The 22,313-nt window shown below is 44.0% G+C and overlaps 1 protein-coding gene across 3 annotated transcripts in view; it reads left to right on the top strand.

Moving 5' to 3' along the window:
- Positions 1 to 1,838: 1,838 nt before the first annotated feature.
- Positions 1,839 to 22,313, top strand: part of ATP6V0A4 (ATPase H+ transporting V0 subunit a4) — a 49,138-nt gene continuing 28,663 nt past the window's right edge. The window contains exons 1-9 of one of the 3 annotated variants that reach the window (XM_074940316.1): positions 1,839 to 2,055; positions 5,386 to 5,518; positions 8,148 to 8,226; positions 11,647 to 11,741; positions 12,303 to 12,428; positions 12,833 to 12,927; positions 16,147 to 16,273; positions 17,003 to 17,085; positions 22,102 to 22,195. In XM_074940316.1, coding sequence (XP_074796417.1) covers positions 5,402 to 5,518; positions 8,148 to 8,226; positions 11,647 to 11,741; positions 12,303 to 12,428; positions 12,833 to 12,927; positions 16,147 to 16,273; positions 17,003 to 17,085; positions 22,102 to 22,195 — 816 coding nt within the window. In that variant the 5' untranslated portion in view covers positions 1,839 to 2,055; positions 5,386 to 5,401. Of the gene's footprint in view, positions 2,056 to 5,324; positions 5,519 to 8,147; positions 8,227 to 11,646; positions 11,742 to 12,302; positions 12,429 to 12,832; positions 12,928 to 16,146; positions 16,274 to 17,002; positions 17,086 to 22,101; positions 22,196 to 22,313 lie in introns of all 3 variants that reach the window. The other 2 variants (XM_074940325.1, XM_074940335.1) reach the window with 2 other exon arrangements.

The raw sequence follows: 22,313 nt of genomic DNA, 5'->3' as shown, positions 1-22,313 counted from the left end.
TCTGCAGGTATTAGACAATACCCTATTTTACGTAGTAACATGCATTATCATTAGCCTTCATGATTTTGCTTTGAGACAGGCCTTTGTCCCTCCAGTGGACCCCAGTCCCCAGCTGTAGAGGGGTATATATCTGTAGCTAGGCCAACCTTGGGAGCTGTTTGTCCAATCACACAAGTACAATTTAGTCATATAGTGCTCGATTGTGCTTTTGAGGGTATGTCTACATTACAGCTGGGAGCGTGCTTCCCAGCATGAGTACATAGACGCACTAATTCTGCTTGAGCTAGCATGCTAAAAATACCAGTGTCGCCAGGAGCAGCATGGACTGCAGCTTGGGCTACCCGCCTGAGTACAAACACATCCGGACCCCTGGGTGCATACTTAGGTGGCTAGGGTGAGTCGATGCCCATGCTACCCCCAGGCAGGGCCATCCCTGGGGGAGTGCAGGGCCCACGACATAGGCACCGGGTTTCTAATCTACCAGGGGGTGCTTCCCCTTCCCCCAGCTCAGCCCAGGCACTGCCCCCACTCTACCCCTTCTCCCAAGGCCCCGCCCCTGCCCAGTTCCACCCCCTCCCCCCGAACGCACCACGCCCACGCTCCTCTCCTCCTCCCCCCCCTCCCCAGTGCCTCCTGTTGCAGTGAAACATCTGATCTGCGGTGGGCGGTAGGCGCTGAGAGGGAGCTGGAGGTGCTGATTGGCGGGGCCCGCCAGCGGGCAGGAGGCACTGTGGGGAGGGGGAAGTTCTCATAGGGGGGCTGCTGGTGGCCGCAGCTCACCTCCTCGCCCCCACCACCTGCCTGCCCGCCACTCTCCTCCCCGCCGCCTGCCACTCACCTCCCCGTTTGCTTCCTCACCCCACTCACCTGCGCGCCTCACCTCCCCATGATTTTATACAAGTGTGGGGCCTCCCAAAGTGCAGAGCCCAGGGCGGTCGCCCTGATTCGCCATACCCAAGGGAGGGCTCTGCCCCCAGCTAACTTGAGCAGAGCTAGCACATCTGCCTACCTGCACTGGGAAGGATGCTCCCAGCTGCAGCGTAGAAATACCCTTAGTCCACAGCCCTGAGCAAGGGGTAATTCATAAGAATCCCCACCCCAGGAGAGACCCTAGAAGGGACCATCCCTCTGAGACACCATTCCCTCCCTGCTTCCCCTTTGCTCGCCATGTTGAGGAGTAAAGGACTTCAAGTCTCTGGGGCTCACAATGAAGTAGCTTTCATGAGTACTAAAGTTCGCTTAAATAGTACAGTTTTCAAAAGGAAAAAAATAATGTTAAATCCCAACTCCCGTGAAATCAATGGGAGTTTTGCCATTGACTTCACTGGAGCCAGGATTTCACTGAGTCTTTTTTCTTTAGCATTTGAGGGGAAGGAATATAAAGCATTCATTTCCCATCACACAAACCAATAAAAATAAAGGTCCATAAAATCAGTATTCATGATCACTAACATAATACTCCTCATAGAACCTCTTTTTGGTGTGTGAACATTCCACATTAACCTCATACCAATGTTTGGCTGGAAGAAAGTCATAAATCTCTCCTTGTTCCTATCTGATCTCCAGTATTGTGTCTTTGCCTTAAAGCTGATAGAGATGTGTGAGAAACAGCTTGAAGGTTTTCTCTGTTTCCTGGGGATTGCTATTTCTTTAACCAATATTTGAATGAGTTTTCATTGGTTTATACTTCTCAGAGTACAGCACTTTACAAAAGTTCATTTTCATTTGAGAGCACCTTGGCTGTGCAAAGAAGCATGTCCGATTTGTTATTAATCACAACACTTTGCACGCTGACAAAACAGCCAACTCTTGTCACAGATCTGACATGAAAAATTTAGAATGAGCCAGACAGCTCCTGATCCATTTCACTCAGTGCTTGTTTTAGGACAAAAAGGGTCTCTCTTCTCTGGTCTAGACCAGTTCAGCCCTTAAAAGAACTGGTTTCTATAGATATGTTAAAGAAAGAAAAGTTTACTTCAGTCCTTCATTTGCTGCTCAGTAGAATTGGAAGTAGTTCCAGAATTCTTCAGGCTCCATAAAGAGCAGGTGATCAAGGTAAGAACAGGCATTCATATTACCTAACACAAGAATTCTGGCTAGCTAAGCCAAAATGCAATATTTTCATTGTTGTAGAACTACCTTTAGAATTGTTAAGACTTGATGGGTGGTTCTCCTCTCACCCCTGCTAAGGAAACAGCCTACATAAAGTTTTTTGGTCATTGACCTGATGACACATAATAATATTCTTTTTAAATCAACAACTAACTCTTACAGCTATATCTAAACGTGTGTACATTCTAACTATAACTTAGGAGATCACAAATGGAGTAACTGTGGATGATTGTTTAGCTATCCCTTTGTCAAACTGAAGAATTTTGAGGAAAAGAAAACTGACAGCAACTCAGATTGGGATTATATTCCATATTAAATTAATAGTGGCTAAAGTAAATGAGAAACTTCTACTATGCTCATTAGAGCTGGGCAGGAAATAATTTTCCAGTCTGAAATCTTGAAAATTGTCACAAATCAAAAATCTGATTTTTTAAAAAAAACAACCCTCACTTTGGATTGGGTCAATCAAAATGTTTCATTTTAAAAAAATGATTTCAAGATTTCAATCTTGATTATTTTTTTTTTTACCTTTAAAGTATATAAATTACCTACAATTTCAAAATGAAAGTTGAAGATTTTGTTTCATAAATGTTGAAATGGGCTGTTTCAACAAATTTGAAACTTTTCTTTTCAGATCTTTTCAAATGGGGAGATTTGTTGAAACTGAATAATTTAGGTTTTGATGATCTGTTTTCTCTGATGGAAAAAATGTTTTACTGTGAAATTCCCAACCAGCTGTATTGCTCGCATCCTATCTCAGCCATGTGAAACTGACAGATGATATATTTTATTTTAGCAAGTTATTAGTTATCAAATGTTCTGTTTTTCTATACCTTAAACTACCTAGTGAATGGGTACAGTGAGTGATGCAATGAAAGCTCAGAGGAAAAGGGATATGCATTGACTCTATATACGAATAATTGACTTCATTGAATCTCCATAAATCAGGCCATTTAACACCTTTTGTAAAACTCATCTATTATTTTTAGGGTGGTTTTTTTTAATGTCCTTGGTGCTTTAAATAAGAGGTGATTTGAACACACACGGACCTACTAGGAATAAGCATTGCAAGATTGGGTTGAAAAAGAGAGCAGGTTAGGGACAGTTCCCTTCCCGCCTTTGTTATTAGGTGGAAGAAATTCATCAAGGGATGCAGTTAGTAGTCGAAGTATAAAAATGTCGGTTTGGGTCTGATTTTTATTTTTAAATGCATGGAAATAATGTGTTCAATTGCATGTTTCTTCTGGCCAAGTGATTGCTATGTTTGTGCATTGAAATTAGCTGATTACATGCATGAATGCTCAGTGACATGATTATCTGCAGTTTGCATGTGCTGTTACCTAATGTAAATAGTGATAATAGCATGCACAAAGCAAATGAAAAATTGCATGTGCATTTTGCGTATGTCATTACATGTGCCTTATTTTGAAAATAGGCCCTTTGTGAAAGAAAGAAAGCATTTTATAAAACAAATATTAGTATGAAACATTCCAAGAAATGTTGATTTAGATTTAAATGAAAATAGATTTCCCTTTTATGATGTAAACTGTCCCTTGCTGTGTTTGCAACCCAGACACCACATTGTGTTAGGAGTGAAACTGACACGAAACAGATCAGTCTCCCTTACCTATCTATATTCAAGATGAGTTTAATGGAACAAGATGTCAGGCCTCTTGGCTCATCACTTTTGTGGACATACTGTGAATTTCAGTTTCAGTATCCAAACATGTTAATCACCCACATTTGGGTGGTCTGAAGTGCCCAGATCCTAGGCTGGGCACAGGGAGAAGAGGAGAGGGCAGGATTCACTCACCTGTTTAATGTAGAAGACCTATGAGACTCACCTCCCATGACAAGCATGCACCTCTCCCAGCCCCACCGCTAACTTTCCATCCTGCCATAGGGTGACCAGATAGCAAGTGTGAAAAATCGGGACGGGGTGGGAGGTAATAGGCACCTATGTAAGACAAAGCCCTGAATATCAGGACTGTCCCTATAAAATCGGGACATCTGGTCACCCTACCCTGCCATGATGATGACTCTGCGGGCAACATGGCTACTGCCCTCAGGAGAGGAAGAAACACTGCTGTTTGTTGTGCTGCAGCACTTCTTCCTCCCCTGCAGGTTGTGCTGTGTAGAGAGCCCTCTCCCTGCTGCTCTCCTCTCCCCAGGCCTGCTCCTTCCTCTCTTCCTCACTGCAGCTACCAGGAGGAGGAGAAGTGGAGGGACTGTGAGCAGACAGAGGATTAAAGGTGGGTAGGGTAACCAGACAGCAAGTGTGAAAAATCGGGACGGGGGTGGGGGGTAATAGGAGCCTATATAAGAAAAAGACCCCCAAATTGGGACTGTCCCTATAAAATAGGGACATCTGGTCACCCTAAAGGTGGGAGAGGTGGACGGGGCACCCTTTCTGGATTCTCTCTCTCTCTCTCACCCTGATTTTCTGTTTGGAGAGTTGTGAGGTGTAAATAGGGAGAAGCAAACTAGATGCCTAAAATTCATCCAGTCTCCCTAATGCGTTAGTATCTTGGACAAAGACCATATATTGTTGTATACAGGGGTACTGCCCTTTGGCTGCATTCTGCCCCCTTTTATGCCACAGGAGGGCCATGAAAGAGATGGGGGAAGCAGCTGGATCCTCATGTGCCAGGAATCCCCCTACCATAAGGGGGGGTCCTCCTGCTGTCATAACAGCCCTACACCCCTTGCCCCCAAGCTGTGTCTGGGTGGGCAGGAGGTTGCATGGCTGGATAGCTGTTTGTTCTGGCTCCGAAATGACCTGGAGGTAGCGGTGGAAAGCAGTTGTAAAGTTAGAGCAGCCCTTTGGAGATCTGGTTGGGATTCGGTCAGTGCCCTCTGCAGCTGGGCTGTGGCTGACAGGCTTTGTAACCCCTCACAGCTAAACCCAGTTCCATCGTTGTCCTTAGCTAGGGCATATCAAAACACCCCAGTGCTCTGTACCTGTCACACTTTTACTGGGGCTGTCAATTAATCACAGTTAACTCAAGTGATTAACTCCAAACAAATTAACTCGATTAAAAAATGAATCGCAATTAATCGCAGTTTCTTGCCATTAATCACGATTAATTTTTTGTAATCGTTTGACAGCCCTAATTTTTACCAAAGGTGCAGATTTTCTGGATGCCCAGCATTTAGCGTTCATTGTATTGGCTTAATAAGCCAGCATTTATACTGCCCTTTACATTTTAAAGTTTGTCACAAAGCAAACGAGCCAGCGTCACCACCTTAATTCTCCCATCAACACTGGTGCAGAACAAGAGCGAGCAAGATGGCGTCGATGTTCCGGAGTGAGGAGATGTGTCTGATGCAGCTGTTTCTCCAGGTGGAGGCTGCCTATTGCTGCGTTGCAGAGCTTGGCGAGCTGGGCTTGGTCCAGTTCAGAGATGTAAGTAGTTATGAGAGGTTCTCGGGTAGGAATGTTGGGATCAGCTATTAAAGGGCCACGGGAAATGTGGTTGGTCCCAAAAGATGCTGGGACAATAGATTAATCTGGAAGCGGGGATGCTACAAAAGTTTTTATAGTGGGGGTGCTGAGAACCCTTGAACCAAACTGTAATCCCTGTCTATAATGGAAACCACTTCAAGCCAGGGGATGTGGCAGACCCCCTGCATCTCTAGTTCCAGCACCTATGCTGGAAGGGCTTGGCATAAAGACTGTAAATACCTGTCTTGCTCTGGAAAGGAAGGAGGCCATGGGGTTCAGGCGGTGGCCTGGGAGATCCAGGTTCAATTCCCAGCTCTGACACAGACTGCCTGCATGACTTTGGTCCAGTCACTTATTTTCACTGCACCTCGGTTCCCTATCTGTAAAATGGGGATAAAAATATTTCCATTTATCTGTCTTGTCTATTTAGATGGTCAACTTGTGGAGGCAGAGACAGTCTGTGTATACACAGAGCACACTGGGACTGTGATCTCACTTGGGCCTCTAGGTGCTACTCAAATACAAATACAGTAGAACCTCAGAGTTACGAACACCTCGGGAATGGAAGTTGTTCATATCTCTGAACAAAACATTGTGGTGGTTCTTTCAAAAGTTTACAACTAAACATTGACTTCAATGCAGCTTTGAAACTTTACTGTGCAAAAGAAAAATGCTGCTTTTCCTTTTTTTTTAGTAGTTTACATTTAACACAGTACTGTACTGTATTCCCCTCCCCTTTTTTGGGGGGGTCTCTGCTGCTGCCTGATTGCATACGCCAGTTCCAATTGAGGTGTGTGGTTGACTGGTTAGTTCATAACTCTAGTGTTCATAATTCTGAGGTTCTACCGTAACAATAATTACTCTGAGTTTACTGTTACACATAATACTCTTCCTATCATTGACTTTCCAGTTTGATCGGATTACCTGAACAGTGTCCCTGTCTGAAAATTGAAAGTAAAGGTTTATTTATATGTCTGTTTAAGGCCAGATACAGTATGGTAAACAGAGCCACAGTCTAAATTATCTACAGTAAAGGGGGTTTCTTCTGTGAGAATTATAACAACTTGTAAGGGGAGTATTTGGAATTGCTGGAGTCCAAGGGTGTCTACTACCCTACAATGCAGTCTGTGGCCACCCTCACCCATAATTTAATATGGAGATACGATCCACAGAAATTACATCCACAGAGCTCCATTGTAATCAGAGCAGAGACATCTTGGCTCCAGATAGAGCATTGCTTGCTGGGTATTGTAGTCTCTATAGTAAAGATGAGCAAGGATGCAATGTCTCCATGTGATGCCAATTATGCATGATTGAAGTATATGCACAGTGTGGTGCTTCTGCAAAAATCTAAGCCCATCAAGGAAGATGCTGCTCCTCCAGTTCATCAGCTAAATCTGAGCCTGATGCCAGAAGTTAGATTCAGCTAAGAAAATATGAACCATTTCTCTGCATGCCAATTAGGCATCATTTGCATATCCTTAAAGTCAATCCCCATCACCCACCTAAATCACCTGGTTACCTTTGGTGGTTTTCCAAAGTGGGTATCTACAAGAACGTTGTTTTTGGAGAGCAAAAACTGCAGCATGAGATTTATCTGTACAAGGCAGGGACTATAAAGTATTTATACAAGGCTTGAAGCTGAGATTTATTGATAACTGCCAGTAGTGAATGGCATAGCGACAGACATATCCTTGGTGAATTAGCAGACCAAAAGAGTCTGCTGTGGGACATGGAAAATTCATGAGTATTTTTTCTGCCGTGGTGCTGTTGGTAGCAATGGTGGAAGCTGTACTGCAGACAGGAGGCAATGGTTAGTGTCTTCCACCGGTGGAGCTGCATCAGTGCAGATAAATGTTTACTAATTTGCTTAGTGTAAACAAGGTATATGGAATGTGCCTCACAAAATTACACCCCAAATAGTTACACCTGTGACATTGGCATGTACATCCCCAAACAGAGGTTTGGTTATTTAAAGAAATGAGAGGAAAGAGGATTCAGAGTCTTGTTCAGGAGAATATCAAGTCTCCCATTGCTAGGACCCCAGTTCATATCCAAGCGAGGTCAGCAGTGGTGGAGAATAATTGTCTGATGCCTGTTCAGTGGCGCTGGTGACACAAGTTCAGGGATCTTGGTTCAGTTCCTCGGTGGCAAGTGGGGAAGAACTCTCCTCTGTCAGGATAATGAGCAGGCTGTCTTGAGTGAATCACTGGCTGAATTCTGTGGTCCCTGTTATGCAGGAGGTCAGACCAGATGGTCCCAGTGGTTCCTTCTGGCCTTAATTTCTATAAAATCCAAGAAGCCTTTTCTACCCCTGCTCAGACCTCTGGCAGCCAGAGAAGCCATGACTGAATGGGCCAAGCATACCAGTTAAGGTTGAGGCACAGTGATTGTCTGAAGAAGTTTTGTATTCCCATTGTTTGTGTGGTGCCTGTTGTGTGGCTAGGAGGCTACAAGTTTCAGTAATATGCAAAGGCAGCATCTTTCACCCACGCTAATATACAGTTAAACTAAAAGTCTCCCAATTGGCAATGTGCATTCAGCCCTGGATTTGTTTGTTTGGTTTTTTGTTTTGTTTTTTAATTTCTAGTTGAATGTGAATGTGAACAGCTTCCAGAGAAAGTTTGTGAATGAAGTCAGAAGATGTGAATCCTTGGAGAGGATCCTCCGTAAGTAGACATTTGTACAATGCTACTGGCTCCAGAAGTGGTAATCTACTATTTCAAAAGGCAAAGTGATCTAACTAGCAAAATTGAATGGAATTTGTTCTAAAGATGGCAAAGCTTTCATTAGAAAGTCTTTGTACTTTTCATCTGAAGGCTTTGAAGTGTTTGCATGCACCAATTAAGTGCCACTATACTACTGGGGCTGGGGAGGGGGAGGGGGAGGGGGAGTGTACGTATCACACCTATTTTGCATATGGGTAAAGTCAGAAGAGAGGTTAAGTGTCCTGCATAAAATCACATTTCCAGCAACTGGGCTGGAAATGAAACCCGGGGTCCTGACTCCTAGTCCCGTGTTCTAACCATTAGAACATACTTCCTGCAGCAAAGCACACTGTCCCAGTCAGAGATTTCTTTAAAAAGCCGGCAGGCAATAAAAAAGGGGGGTTTTTTTAAGCTGTTTTTTCTTAAAGTCATTATTTTTGTGGGGCTTGCTAGGAAATGGTATCCAGTGAAGTGTCCATAGGATCCTTAAAATGTCTACTTTTCTACTGTGTGAGGGGGAAATAATTACACTCACTTAGCATTTATAGTGCTAATCACCCATTGATCCTCACGCACCTTGCAAAGGTGGGTAAGCACTATTCTCCGCATTTTACAGGCGGCTCTATTGAGGGCCAGAGAGGTTAAATTTCGTGTCCAGTGTCTCTCAGTGGGTCAGTGGCACAGCTGGGGATAGACCGTAGGTCTCCTACCTTCCAGCCTTCAGCCCTATCCCTTTTGGAAGAGGGCCCTGGATACTTAAGACAAGTGCTGCTTGTCGGGGAGAGGAGGGTGAAAGCTGTTGTTGCCTGGGGACAGTTTTTCAGTTGGTGTTGCAGGGTGCGGATTTTGAAGGGGTGCAAACAAAAAGTCAGTGGCCATGGATATAGGGCTAGATTCACAAAAAGACATAGGTACCCTAACTGCTATTTTAGGCACCTAAATCCCAGAATCAGGCCCCACCGGGATTCACAAACCCCCGGTCAGCTGCCACTGAATGCTGTAGGCAAAGAAACTAATTTGGCGGCTACATTTTTGCATTAGAAGTTCCCTCTGCCCCTGTCTTTCTTTCTCCGAGCACGTGCACTGCTGCCTTGCTCTAGACATCCAGATGTCCAAGCCCCAGTGTGATGCCTGAACTGCAGGAAGATCAGCCTTCCTCTGCCCAACTCACCTGTGGGGCCCAATCTGGTAAGCAGGCCCAGAGCTTGCCTACCAGATTGGGCCCCTGCAGGTGAACTCACACAAAACAACTGGAGGGGAGGGAAGGAGGAGCTCCCTCATAACTTTTAGTCCAGTGGCTAGGTTGGTCACCTAGAATGCATGAGACCCCTAGTTCAAGTCTCGCTCCAGCTGCGAGGAGATGGGATTTGAACAGGGATCTTCCATCTCTCAGGTGAGTGCCCTAACCGCTGGCCTATGGGATAGTCTGATATGGGGTTTCCGCCGTTTCTCCTGTTGAAGCTGTTCCACTTGGCCCCTAGCACCAAGAGAGAATCCCAAAAGAGGGTGGCACCTCTCTCCAGCTTGGATTTAGGCGGTGAACTCCCTGAGAGGGGTGGGGCAAGGACTCACCCCTTGCTTTGGCATCTCCCATTAGCTAGCTCAGGTGAGGAGCTGCCTAGCATGCCGGCTTTTGTGAATCCCATTCTCAGGTGCCTGTCTCATTCATTGTCCAGGAGCCTGGGCACCAAACCCTGGCTTTGTGATATCAAAACGAGGAGGTGCAAGGTTCAAGGTGTCTAAATAAATCTATTGTATGAAATGAAACACAGGAAAAATGTAGGCTGGATAGCAAAGAACCTTTGCTACCAGTGGGATCTATTCTATTGCAGTGTATTCTCCTGAGGTACTCCTGGGGGAATTCTGCGCTACTGCACATGCGCATAATTAATGAGCCCTGCAGATTTCTAATTTTTTGTGAGGAAAAAAGCTTCTGCCAAAATGTTGCTGCAGTTCCACCTTTTGCGCACCAGAGGGTGCTGTGGCAATAGAGCAAAGCTGCAGCTCCCCACCAGCGAGGGAAGGCGAGAGCTGCCTTCTTCACAGCGGGCCAGGTCAGGAGACAGGGCTATGGGGAGACAGACAGTATGGGATGCTGCCGGGTCAGGCCGGGTTCAAAACAGCTAGTGGGGGAGGACAGACTGGGACAGGGGCTGAATGAGAGTTGAGGTGCAGGGCCACATGGGGACAGGGGGAGGAGTGCAGAGCTACATGGGGACGGGAGTGGTGGGTGGGGGCACAGAAACACATGGATACAGGAGGAGGGGATGCAGGGAAACAGGGACAGGGGAGTGGCTGGGTGGAGGCATAGAGACACATGCTGATGGGGGGTGCAGAGCTACATAGGGACAAGGGAGTTGCTCGGTGGAGGCACAGAGACACATAGGGAGGGGGTACAGGGACAGAGGGTGGCTGGGTGAGAGCACAGAGACACATGGGGACGGGCAGATGTGTCTGACTGAATGGGAGAGGCTAGGGGTCAGCCAGGGTCTGCATGGGGAAAGCTCCCTAACAATCCCTCCGCTCCCCTGTTCCATACTTTTCCCACCCTATACAACAACCCTCCAAGTTCACACCCAGGCTCCTTCCCAGCAATGTACTTTCCTCTCCCTCAGCGCCTCTGTTAGCTCTGACTCCCCCAAACCTTTGCACTTTGCTTCTGAGGGGTGTGGGAAATATGGTTCTGTATTGTAGTTTAAATGAATTATTACTCAGAGTTCTGTATTAATATGCTTAGTAAGGAATCTATTTGTCAAAAAACATTTCCTTAATCTTTTTGTTGTCTGTATTGTTACAGATATACTTGCTGACAGGTATTTTGAAATAAATGACCAAAAATAATTGAAACTGGTGTGATTATATTGTGTTATTTTGACAAATAAAATATGCAGAATTTTGTAGAATTTTAAAATATTGTGCGCAGAATTTTTAATTTTTTAGTACAGAATTCCACCAGGAGTACTAAGGGAGGTTGGAGTAGCCCCACCCCTTGAGGATTTGAAACTGTGCTGGAGAAACCACTGTATGCTGTATTGTAAGGAACAGCAGTCTGGAGAGCAGGCACAATGAACTGATGATCATTTTCCACTGCCGTGTCTATGATTAGGTTAGCTTCGTACTACAGTCACGATTCCCAGGTGTATACAATTATCTCCTCTGGAGAAGGAGCAGCTTCCTTACTGCTGAGGGAGGCTCCAGGGAGCCAGATTCTTGGGTGTCGAAGAGTTCCACAAATATTTGGTGAATCTCCTAGAATAAGTGTCGAATGACATTTGAATACTGTGATCATGTGTCATGATGTCACATGCGGGTCACCACCACAGGCCGTGTCAGTGACCCCAGGGAAAGCCTAACAGTGCCTTTTGTGTGGTTTCCTTGCAGGCTTTCTGGAAAATGAAATGGAAAATGAGATTGTGATCTTCAAACCTGAAAAGTATCCTGAGACCCCCCTGCCTCGAGAAATGATTGATCTGGAGGTACAGAATTCTGCCCTGCCTCGGGGGCATATGGAGCAAGATTGGGCAGGGAAGGAGTGAAATTACATATATACCCATATATTTAACATCTCAGGAAAAACATGTGGGTCCCAGAAGTGGAGGAAAGTGACTCACCAGTGACAGATTCTCATGGGTTAGCCATGTTGTTCTGTAGTTGTGGCACAACCCTGTGTACTAGATCAATAATACTGCATTTATATATCGCTGATTGGTTTTAATCAAGATTGACTGTCACTGTTTGTCTGGGAAGAGACCATGATCTCTCTTCACATAGAATGATGGTCTGCTGGCTTGCCTAATTTAATGCCTAAATATAACTTTGAGTCACTGCATGTAACAGAGAAGGTGGCGGGGGAAGGTCAGGGGTTTGATAGCTGTGTGCATATTCCTAAACAGCCGATGCATATTTTAAAATGTTCATTGCACAATCGTACGTCTGCCCATATTATTTTACAATCCTTTTGATAGGGATGTGGCAGCCTGTAAAAGGATAACTGGGCCTGTCTTGAATCTTTCCTGTTTTGTTTTGGTTGTAAACAGACAGTTCTGGAGAAATTGGAGAGTGAGCTGCAGGAAGCCAATCGGAATCAGCAAACCCTGAAACAGAACTTTCTAGAACTGACCGAACTAAAACATCTCCTGAAGAAAACTCAGGACTTCTTTGAGGTGAGAGTTCTTCAGATGTGTTACTATCTGTCCGTTTTGTCCTTCTTTCTTTTCGCAGAGGGGTTGATGAATTTTAAAGTTGTTTATGCTTTTGGCTTTATTTGGGGGGGGGGGTAAAAAAGACTCCAGATTTCCTTTACTGCAGATTCGAGGTCAAATTTTCCAAAATGCCTTGGTGAGCCAAGTCTCACTGGGTCTCAGGCTTCTCAGTGCCTAAATCTCATGGGCTCCTAAGTCACTTAGACACTTGAAAGTTTGGTCTAGACACTTGGTCTAGCTCTCTGTAAAAAACTGTCTTCAGACAAAAAATAGCAACAGTAAAGACGTGACAACAGTTAAATCCATTGGAACATGTTAGTGTTTTTAAAATAATTTCAAAAGAAAATGATGATTTCTGCTTTCAGACAGAAACCAATCTCCCAGATGATTTCTTCAATGAAGACACTTCTGGTCTGTTGGAATTAAGAAGTACTCCTACTGCAGTGGCTGCAAAGCTGGGGTCAGTGTGGTTATAGGCTTATAGCTTTAATAAGGCCAATGCAAATATACCCTTCCCTTTTACTTCCACCAGCATTAATAAGCTGGTTTCAGCACCATGACCCAGTCTTAGAGGTTTGCTGAATTCAGTTCCTATCTTCGGACAGCTTAGTACAGGCTGCTTTTCAGTCTCTTAATTGTAACTCATTGATTAAAATGAAAGCAACATTAGTGTTTTGAAGGAGACAATAGATGATTTAAAAACTGATCTTTATGGCTCAGACTATTGCTAAATGGGATGGACAGCCTTTCAGCTCCAGGTCACTGGTTCAAATGTGCCTAGTGACTGAAAATCACTGCCATCTGACAGCTGTTGAGTGGCCTCTGGGAAACTTAGTGAGGAAAATGGAAAGGAGCATATATTCTGATAAGTCAAGTGTTAAAGTGCAATTAGGCAGGCCAAAAAAGAATTTGAAGAGCTACTATCAAAAGATACAAAAAGTAATAGCAAAATTTATTTTAAGTACTTTAGAAGCAGGTAGCCCGCAAAGCAATCAGTGGGGCCACTGGACGATCAAGGTGCTAAAAGAGCACTCAAGAAAGTCAAGGCTGTTGCGGAGAAGCGAAATGAATTCTTTGCAGCAGTCTTCACTCTGGGGGATGTGAGGGAGATTCCCACACCTGAGCCATTCTTTCTGTGAGACAAATCTGAGGAACTGTCTCAGATTAAAGTGTCATTAAAGGAGCTTTTGGAACAAATTGATAAATTAAACAGTAATAAGTCACCAAGACCAGATGGTATTCACCCAAGAGTTCTGAAGGAACTAAATATGAAATTGCAGACCTGCTAACTGTGGTATGTAATCTATCATTTAAATCAGCTTCTGTACCAGATGGCTGAAGCATAGCTAATGTAACACCGATTTTTTTAAAAGGCTCCAGAGGTGATCCCGGTAATTACAGGCCAGTAAATCTAACTCCAATACCAGGTAGATTGGTTGAAACTATAGTAAAGAACAGAATTATCAGACACATAGATAAACATGATATATGAGGGAAGAGTCCAACACGGCTTTTGTAAAGGGAAATCATGCCTCACCAATCTATTAGAATTTTTTGAGGGGGTCAACAAGCATGTGGACAAGGCTGATCCGATGGATATAGTGTACTTGGACTTTGAGAAAACTTTTGACAAGGTCCCTTACCAAAGGCTCTTAAGGAAACTAAGTAGTCGTCAGGTAAGAGGGAAGGTCTTCTCACAGATCAGTAACTGGTTAAAAGATAGGAAACAAAGAGTAGGAATATATGGTCAGTTTTCACAGAGGAAAAAGGTAAATTATGGGGGCCCTCAAGGATCTGTACTGGGACCAGTGCTATTCAACATATTCATAAAGTTCTGGAAAAAGGGGTAAACAGTGAAGTGGCAAAGTTTCAGACGATACAAAAGCATTCAAGATAGTTAAGTCAAAAACAGACTGCAAAGAGTTACAAAGGGATCTCACAAAACTAGGCGACTGGGCTACAAAAGGGCAGAAGAAATTCAATGTTAATAATGCAAAGTAATGCACACATAATCCAACTGTACGGACATAATGATGGGGTCTACATTAGCTGTTATCACTCAAGAAAGAGATCTTGGAGTCATTTTGGATAGTTCTCTGAAAGTAGCTGCTCAATATGCAGTGACTGTCAAAAAAGCAAACAGAATGTTAGGAACCATTAAGAAAGGGATAAATAAGACAGAAAATATCATAATGCCACTGTATAAATCCATGGTACGCCCACATCTTGAATAATGACTGCAGTTCTGGTTGCCCCATCTCAAAAAAGATATATTAGAATTGGAAAAGGTACAGAGTAGGGCAATAAAAATGATTAAGGGTATGGAACAGCTTCCATCTGAAGAGAGATTAATAAGAGTAGGACTGCTCATCTTAGAAAAGTGACAACTAAGGGGGGATATGATAGAGGTCTATAAAATCATGACTGGTGTGGAGAAAGTAAATAAGGAAGTGTTATTTACCCTTTCATGTAACACAAGTACCATGGGGCTCCCAGTGAAATAATAGCCAGCAGGTTTAAAACAAACAAAAGGAAGTATTTCTTCACACAACCTTTGGAACTCATTGCCAGGGGATGTTGTGAAGACCAAAAGTATAATTGGGTTCCAAAAAGAGTTAGATAAGTTCATGGAGGATAGATCTGTCAATGCCTATTAGTCAAAATGGTCAGGGATTTAACCCCATACTCTGCGTGTCCCAAAACCTCCAACTGCCAAAAGCTGGGACTAGATGACAGGGGATGGATCTACAATAAATTGCTCTGTTCTGTTCATTCTTTCCAAAGTCTCTGACACCAGCCACTGTTTGAATTTAGGATACTGCACTAGATGGACCATTGTTCTGTCCCAGGATGGCCATTATGTTCTAATGAAAGATATGCACATCACAGAAACCACCGCTGCAGTTTACACTCAGGGCTTGTCTACAGCAGAAAGCTGCAGTGAGTTTGAATGCAGTCGAGTCAGATGGCATGATGCTGACTGTGACTTTGCAGCAATGTTGGCTGAGACAAGTCACGTTCAGCACTGTGTTAGCTCGTCGTGGATAAATCTCCATATAGTGGTGTTTTGTAAAGTAGGCAATTCTTCAGTGGCCCTCATGATGGCAAGATTGCCTTGGGTCAGGGCTTAGTTACTCCAGCCTTGCGCTAGAGAAAGAGGGAGAGAAAGCCGGGAAACTGAACTCTGCTCTAAACCTTTGACCTCATCGGGTTGAGGCTGAGGTACATTGTTCGGTCAATATGGTGAAACTCACATGCCCTACCTATGCTGCACCGGCTGTGTGTATGGAGAGTATTTCAGTTTCCAGTGCTGTCATCCAGGTGCCTTTCACCATCACTGTATCCGCTTCACATATTTAAGAAGAGAATGAATCATTCTCTCCCTGTTCCTCTCCCTCCCTCCCCTAATCGTGAAGCAGAGAGGTGGGCTTATGGCCCCCTAAAAAGATAGAGAAAAGTGAATAGATTAAGAAGTAAGATCCGTGCTTGAACTTCTCTTAATAAAGAGGCCTCACCTAACTACAGCCACACCTGTGGCCAGGGTCCCAGGTTGGATTTGAATGTAAATACAGTCTATCGTAGACTACGGCGCCTTAATGATTATAAAACCCAGTATGGTACATGTTCAAAAATATTTAAAATATGCCTGCCATTTATCGGTCTTGTTAACACTGCCTAGATTCACAGCAGGGGTGATAAAAAGGGAAAGGATGGTGCCTTTTGAGCGTTTATTGTGGAGAGCCTGCAGGGGAAACATCTATTTGAGGTACACTGAAATGGACACTTCCCTGGAGGACCCTATTACGGTAGGTATACTCCTGCTTTACCTCCTTCCCATTTTATGTGCACACACACACCCCTGTAGAGAAACCCAAACTACTGCCATGATAACCCTCTGCCACTCTACTGTACCTGCCACCTTAGTTAAACCTGGGGTTCAAAGAGGCTAATCCATATAGTAAGAGAGGCGGGACAAATATGAGGTGGGGAGGCCCTCTTTAAAACACAACAGATCTTTGTTTTCCCCATTTTCATTTGTTATGATCACTGTTGCCCATTTGGCCTGAGCAGTTTGCCAATAATCAGGGCCTTGTAGGGCTGTTTTCAATAGGATGAGGACTCACTGTCAGGTACGTTCTTGGTGTATTCTTGTTTATTTATGAAAGTGTACACAAAGTTGTGTGTCCCTGAACACAGTAGAAACAAACAGCGGTTTTCTCGCTCAGAAATTTCCAAGTCTGTCCCTCCAGCAAGCTCTGTGCCCAAGAAGCCCTGTCCTTTGCTTCCTCTGACGGTCACACTTAGGACTCCTGCTGGCCTTCTGTCTCCAGTATACACAGCCTGCAACAGATATTCTAGCCCTTGGGTCTGCAACCAGGGGAACCCCTCTGAACAGCATTTTGTGTTTTAATTATTGTTCCTGGAAAACTATTTTAAAAATGCTGTTGAAAAAGGGTGACTAAAAATTTTCCCTTTTCAGTACTGTGCTGTACTTTGTTATGAGCATTTTAAAATCTGTCTGCATTGCTTTTCAGAAGGAACAGATGAAAAAGAATGTGTTCATTATCTTCTATCAAGGAGAGCAGCTCAACCAAAAAATCAAGAAGATTTGTGATGGGTAAGGCAGGCTGCTGAGAAAGTAGCAATGACTCTTTCGGGGGTGTTTACTTGGCAGGATTGACAAAAGGAGCCTGGGAGTAGAGATTATTTCTCAGCACTCTGCTGTCAGTTCTACCAATTTGCTCTATCCTGCTTTTCAATTCTGCTGTGTCTAATAATAAAAATATATATCACTTTGGCATTTTAAAATTAAGGCCCTCAGTTTTCCAAAGTGACTAGAGGTTTCAGGAGCCTCAATTTCTAGATTTCTAAGCTGATACCTTAATGGGCCTGGGTTTCAGAAGGTCTCAGCACCCACTCTATGGAAATCAGGCCCTTATTAGGGTGTCAGAAGATGGGCAGTCCAAAACTGGGGATCCCTAAAATCTCTAGTCATGTTTGAAAATTTAGGACAAATTTTATTAAGCTTCTGTTTAAAGGATCTGGTGCTATATTTTTAATAAACCTTTCTGTATTGAATTAACTGCTGACCTCTGTGCTAGTCTCTTTAACTGGTGTCAAAATGAAACAGCAAAGAATAAAAATTAAAATTAAAATCTTAAACATTCCGTCTCGTTCCCACCCTATTGAGCAAACTTTAAAAAAACGAATCAGGTCTGAATACTGCGTTACTGCTTCATAGCACTCAGTGCTGATGGGCTTTGTACTGTGTAAGTCAGATTTGATTAACTGTCACTCACACATAACCCCCTCCCCTTTGGCATGGTTAGCCGAAGTCTTAAGGCTGGCAGATTTTTGCAATGGTGACTCCAAGAAAGAACCCTATGTGAGAACCAGAACTGACCATACCTGACACAGCCATCTGGTGGGTGGGTCTTTTCCTTGGTCCCTAGGCTCAGTCAGGACTGGATCGGGAAGGAGAATTTTCCCAGCAAAGGTCTTTGACTGTGGAGCTCCAACTTGACAATCTGACCTTTAAGATCTGCTCCTGCATAATTGATATCCATGGGAGTTTTGTCCTTCACTTCAGTGGGAGTGGGATCAGTCCCTTACTGGCTGCCTTTACAGCGTGCTGCAATAAGCAACAACAAAAATTTCTCATGTATGTAACATGGCGACGACTATGCCTGAAGGCTTGTCTGTGCCAGGGCTCTCACCGGTGCCACCACCCAATCCGTTGTAGAACCAGCGGGAATTTTTCAGAAAACAATTTTAGTAGATATAAGAACCATCATCATTTTGGTTCTCAGTGCAGATTGAACTCAGGTCCCCAGAGCTAAAAGCATGAACCTCTGCCCCTTGAATAAAAGGGCAGCAGCTGGGAGCCTAAGGGAGTTAGGTACTCAAATCCCATTTAAATTCAAAGGGAGTTAGGCACCAACACCTACACCCTCTACCTGAGAGCTGAAGCAGACTCCTCCTTTGTGGGAAGCAGACACTGAGCAGTGGCTCTATGAACATGCCCGTAGGTTCTCCTAATCCTGGTTAATTTAAAAGTAGAAGTGAACTTGGTGGTGCCATTGTAGTCCTTAAAAAGCATTTGCTCACATCAGAAACCCAACATCATCAGTGCACAATTAAGCACAACCATTAACAGTTAATATTCTGCAGAACCCCTGGATTGGAATAGCAGGACTTTTACAGGTTAGAATAAGCTTTGATTGGGGGAACAGTATATGAAATGTTTGCACATCCCTCACTTCCAGTATGCTTGGCTCTAACTGATAACATTAGTCTGCCAATTTCATGAGCATTAATCCCATGCACAAATTTATTAAAGAGACGGAGGGGTGGGAACAAGGAGATTTTCCCCTTTCTCTTAAGCTGGTGGCTGCCTAGATGCTAATGTGAATGCCAAAATGGGTTTATCAGTGTAAGGGTTCCCTGCTGAATTCTCCTTCAGCTTTCATAGATGTCTGTCATGAAGGCAAAGGCGATATTTAATATGCAAAGGGGCTGTTAACCGATCAAAGTAGCATTGCTGTGATAATGTGCAAAATGTAGGAACTCTACAGCATGGTGGAATAAGCTTTCAAGTTTGATTAAAAATACCAATTAAAAGATGGGCTAAGAGCTCTGAAGCATAAGAAGCTGGAGATAATTAAGTGGGGCTAGTAACCCTGGGATTCTTTTGCAGGATGTTTTGTGGTTAGAGATCCCGTTCAGAGTGGGAGGCTAGGTAAAGAGATATTGTTGTGATTATAGAGGGCTCAAATACACGGCTGTGTGTTTTGTTAAGTTTGCCACTGTTCTTCCTCACGCACGGGCTAGAACTGATTCTGGGAAACATACCGTGACATGCTTTGAGACCATAATGTGACACGCATTTCTAAATGTCACATGCTGTCTTTTAAAACGATCAATGGAATGGTCGCTTTACACCAGCTGATAATCTGACCACGTATCCTTGTGTAAAAAAGCAGCATTCTCTTCTAGGCGTTCTTTTTCAGCTGTTTGATTCATGGAGCCATATCTCAGGACAGCCTTTGTGACATCCCCTGAAGTGACAGTGGTGGCACGAGCACTAGATAGTATGCCATCGCTGCATGAATCAAACAGCTAATGACTGAGAAATCTGTGTATAAGTAGAAGCTAATATGTTACCTTGCACTCATTTATTTTCTGCAGTTAAAAATCTTATCCACTGAGAGAGCCTCGTGAGATGTGTGTCTCGTTTTGTGAGGGTCCCAGTGGACAGCAGGCCAGAAAAATCTGTCAGTGTACACTACATGAGTGTAACACAAACTACAGCCTGCTCTGTGTGTAATTTTTGTACTGGTATAACTATGTTAGGGGTGTGTGGTGTTTGTTTTTTGACTGCTTTAGTTATACAAGTACAACCCCTACTGTGGTTACAGTTATTCTGGAATAAAGGTGTTCTATGCCAATATTGCTTATTCCCCTTCCTGTACAGGAATAAGGCCAAGTCTACACTATGCGCTACAGTGACACAACTGCTGCCTAGCACTGTCATGTAGACCCTTCCTACATCAATGGAAGGTGTTTTTCAGTCTTTGTAGGTAATCTACCTCCCTGAGTTGCAGTAAGCCGGTTGATGGAACAATTCTTCAGTCTACCTGGCTGCGTCTACACCGGGGGTTAGGTCGGCTTAACTGCAGCACTCGGGGGCTTTTCACAGCCTTGAGCGATGTAGCTAGTTCAGTCTCAGTGTAGACCAGGCCTCAACTATATTGGTATAAGCACATTTACACTGGTATGGCTGAATCCAGATTGGGGGGGTGTAGACTTTTGTGTGTAGACAAGGCCTTAGTCATGCAGACCGTGCTTTAACTGTAACTATCCCTGTACAGTTAAATCAGCAAAACCCTCCCAGTGTGAACACAGGTTTATCGATATAAAAGTGCTTCTACTGGGGTCGACACTTTTAGATTGACATAATTGAGTCCACGCCCCAGCCCAGGTAAACTCTACAGACTTCGGCTGGCATAGCTGTGCCAGTCAGGAGTGTGAAGAAGTGTGGTTCCTGACCAACACAGCTGTGCCAGCAGAAGCTCCCTGTGTAGATGCAATTATAGCGTCAAAACGGCTTTCACCAGTATAGCTTGTTTCACTCGGGGGTGGTTTTACTATACAAACTGCAGTTTTGCTGCGATAGCTGCATTCATGCTAGGAGTCCTTTGCTGATGTAGTATACAACTATAGCTATCCCAGTATAGCACTGCTTGTGTAGGCCTGGCCTCAGTCTACACAATACTGTACATTCTCAATTTTAGTTGTTTACACTGGCAAATAAATATAGAAAACATACGTTATAGACTAACTGTGTTTTATTAAAATTTTCCTCAGTGAAGGCTCTTAAGCGTCGTGTAACAGCTCACTGACTGGGGATATGCTGATTTTGCAATTGTGATGCAAAGAGAAAGGTGAATGGCTACTGTAAAGACATGGTGCTACAGGGACATCTATTGGCTGCTCTGTTCAATGACTGACTTTTCAGAAACTGCATGAAATGCCCCAGTAACAGCTAAGCGGGTGAAATGAGACAATCACTATGTTCTTGAATGAACTCACATAACAAAATGATCCCCCCCCCTCCCCCCCCGAAAAGACAAAAACACCCTATTGCCTGTCGGTGAACAGTTTTTTCACAAAGCGATCGCTTTATATCTGACCTCTCAGTCCTCAGCCTCAAAGGGAGCCTGCACAACATCTTCAAAAGATGAGCCTGGGAGCTTAAATTCATGACTTTGCTAGACACTAAAAATCATGGCCTGAATCGAGACACCGGGTTTATGGCCTATTACAACAATCTGTAACCCACCAATGTTAACAGGTCTCTTCACCTTGAATGTTCCCTTGAAATATGTGTTATGCTAAACAATCTGTTCCACTTTGCATTTAGCTGTGGCACTCTTGAGTACATTTCCCAGACCCAAAGAAGAGCTCTGTGTAAGCTCAAAAGCTTATCTCTCTCACCAACAGAAGTTGGTCCAATGAAAGATATTACCTCACCCACTTTGGCTTTGCAGAAAATGTTATTTTTGTCACACTTTAAAATCCTTTCCACTAAGGTTAGGTCTACATGTCGGCAAAACATATGTTGCTCAGGAGTGTGAATATTCCACATGAGTTACCCCATCGTAAGTGTTTCTGTGCACACCGCTGTGTTGGCGCGAGAGTTTCTCCTGCCAACATAGCTTATGCCACTCATGGAGATGGGTATTTTATGCTGACTGGAGAGCACTCTCCTGTCAGTATAGGGAGCATCTTCACCAGACGTGCTTCAGCGATACAGCTGTATCCATTCAGTTGCCCCACTGCAGAGCTGTATGGATAGACATGACCTAAGGAAAATCAGGTACCTTAACTCACAGCACAGAATGAGAGGCCTTTTGTCTGAGCAGCCACATTTGAATGAGAGTCTCATTTACTGTTGGATTGAGGGAGGTTCCTATGTATAACTGCACCTCAGCTTCAGTGCCAGTGCATCTCAATGCATGAAGTGGAGATGGGGACCAGTTTTCAACTGAAAAGAGTGTGCAAATAGCCTTACAGATGACTGTGCATAGTGACAGTAAGTATGACTGGGTCTTTTCCCCCTTCTTCATACTAGGTTTCGTGCTACAGTATATACCTGTCCAGAGTCTGCTACTGAACGTCGAGAAATGTCTGATGGTGTGAACACAAGGATTGAGGATTTAAACGCAGTAAGTGACACTAGCTTTATTTAGGCCCCGATCCTGTGACTGACTGCGTGCAGACAGACTGGCTCCTATGGTCCTGGGCAGCCCAGCTGACAACGGCAGGGATCCACACACAAATGGG

Source organism: Natator depressus, chromosome 1 (genome assembly GCF_965152275.1).
Source record: "Natator depressus isolate rNatDep1 chromosome 1, rNatDep2.hap1, whole genome shotgun sequence".
Classification (NCBI taxonomy): Eukaryota; Metazoa; Chordata; order Testudines; family Cheloniidae; genus Natator; species Natator depressus.
The sequence above is the reverse complement of the archived record's forward strand: the minus strand, read 5'-3'. Positions and strand labels throughout refer to the sequence as shown.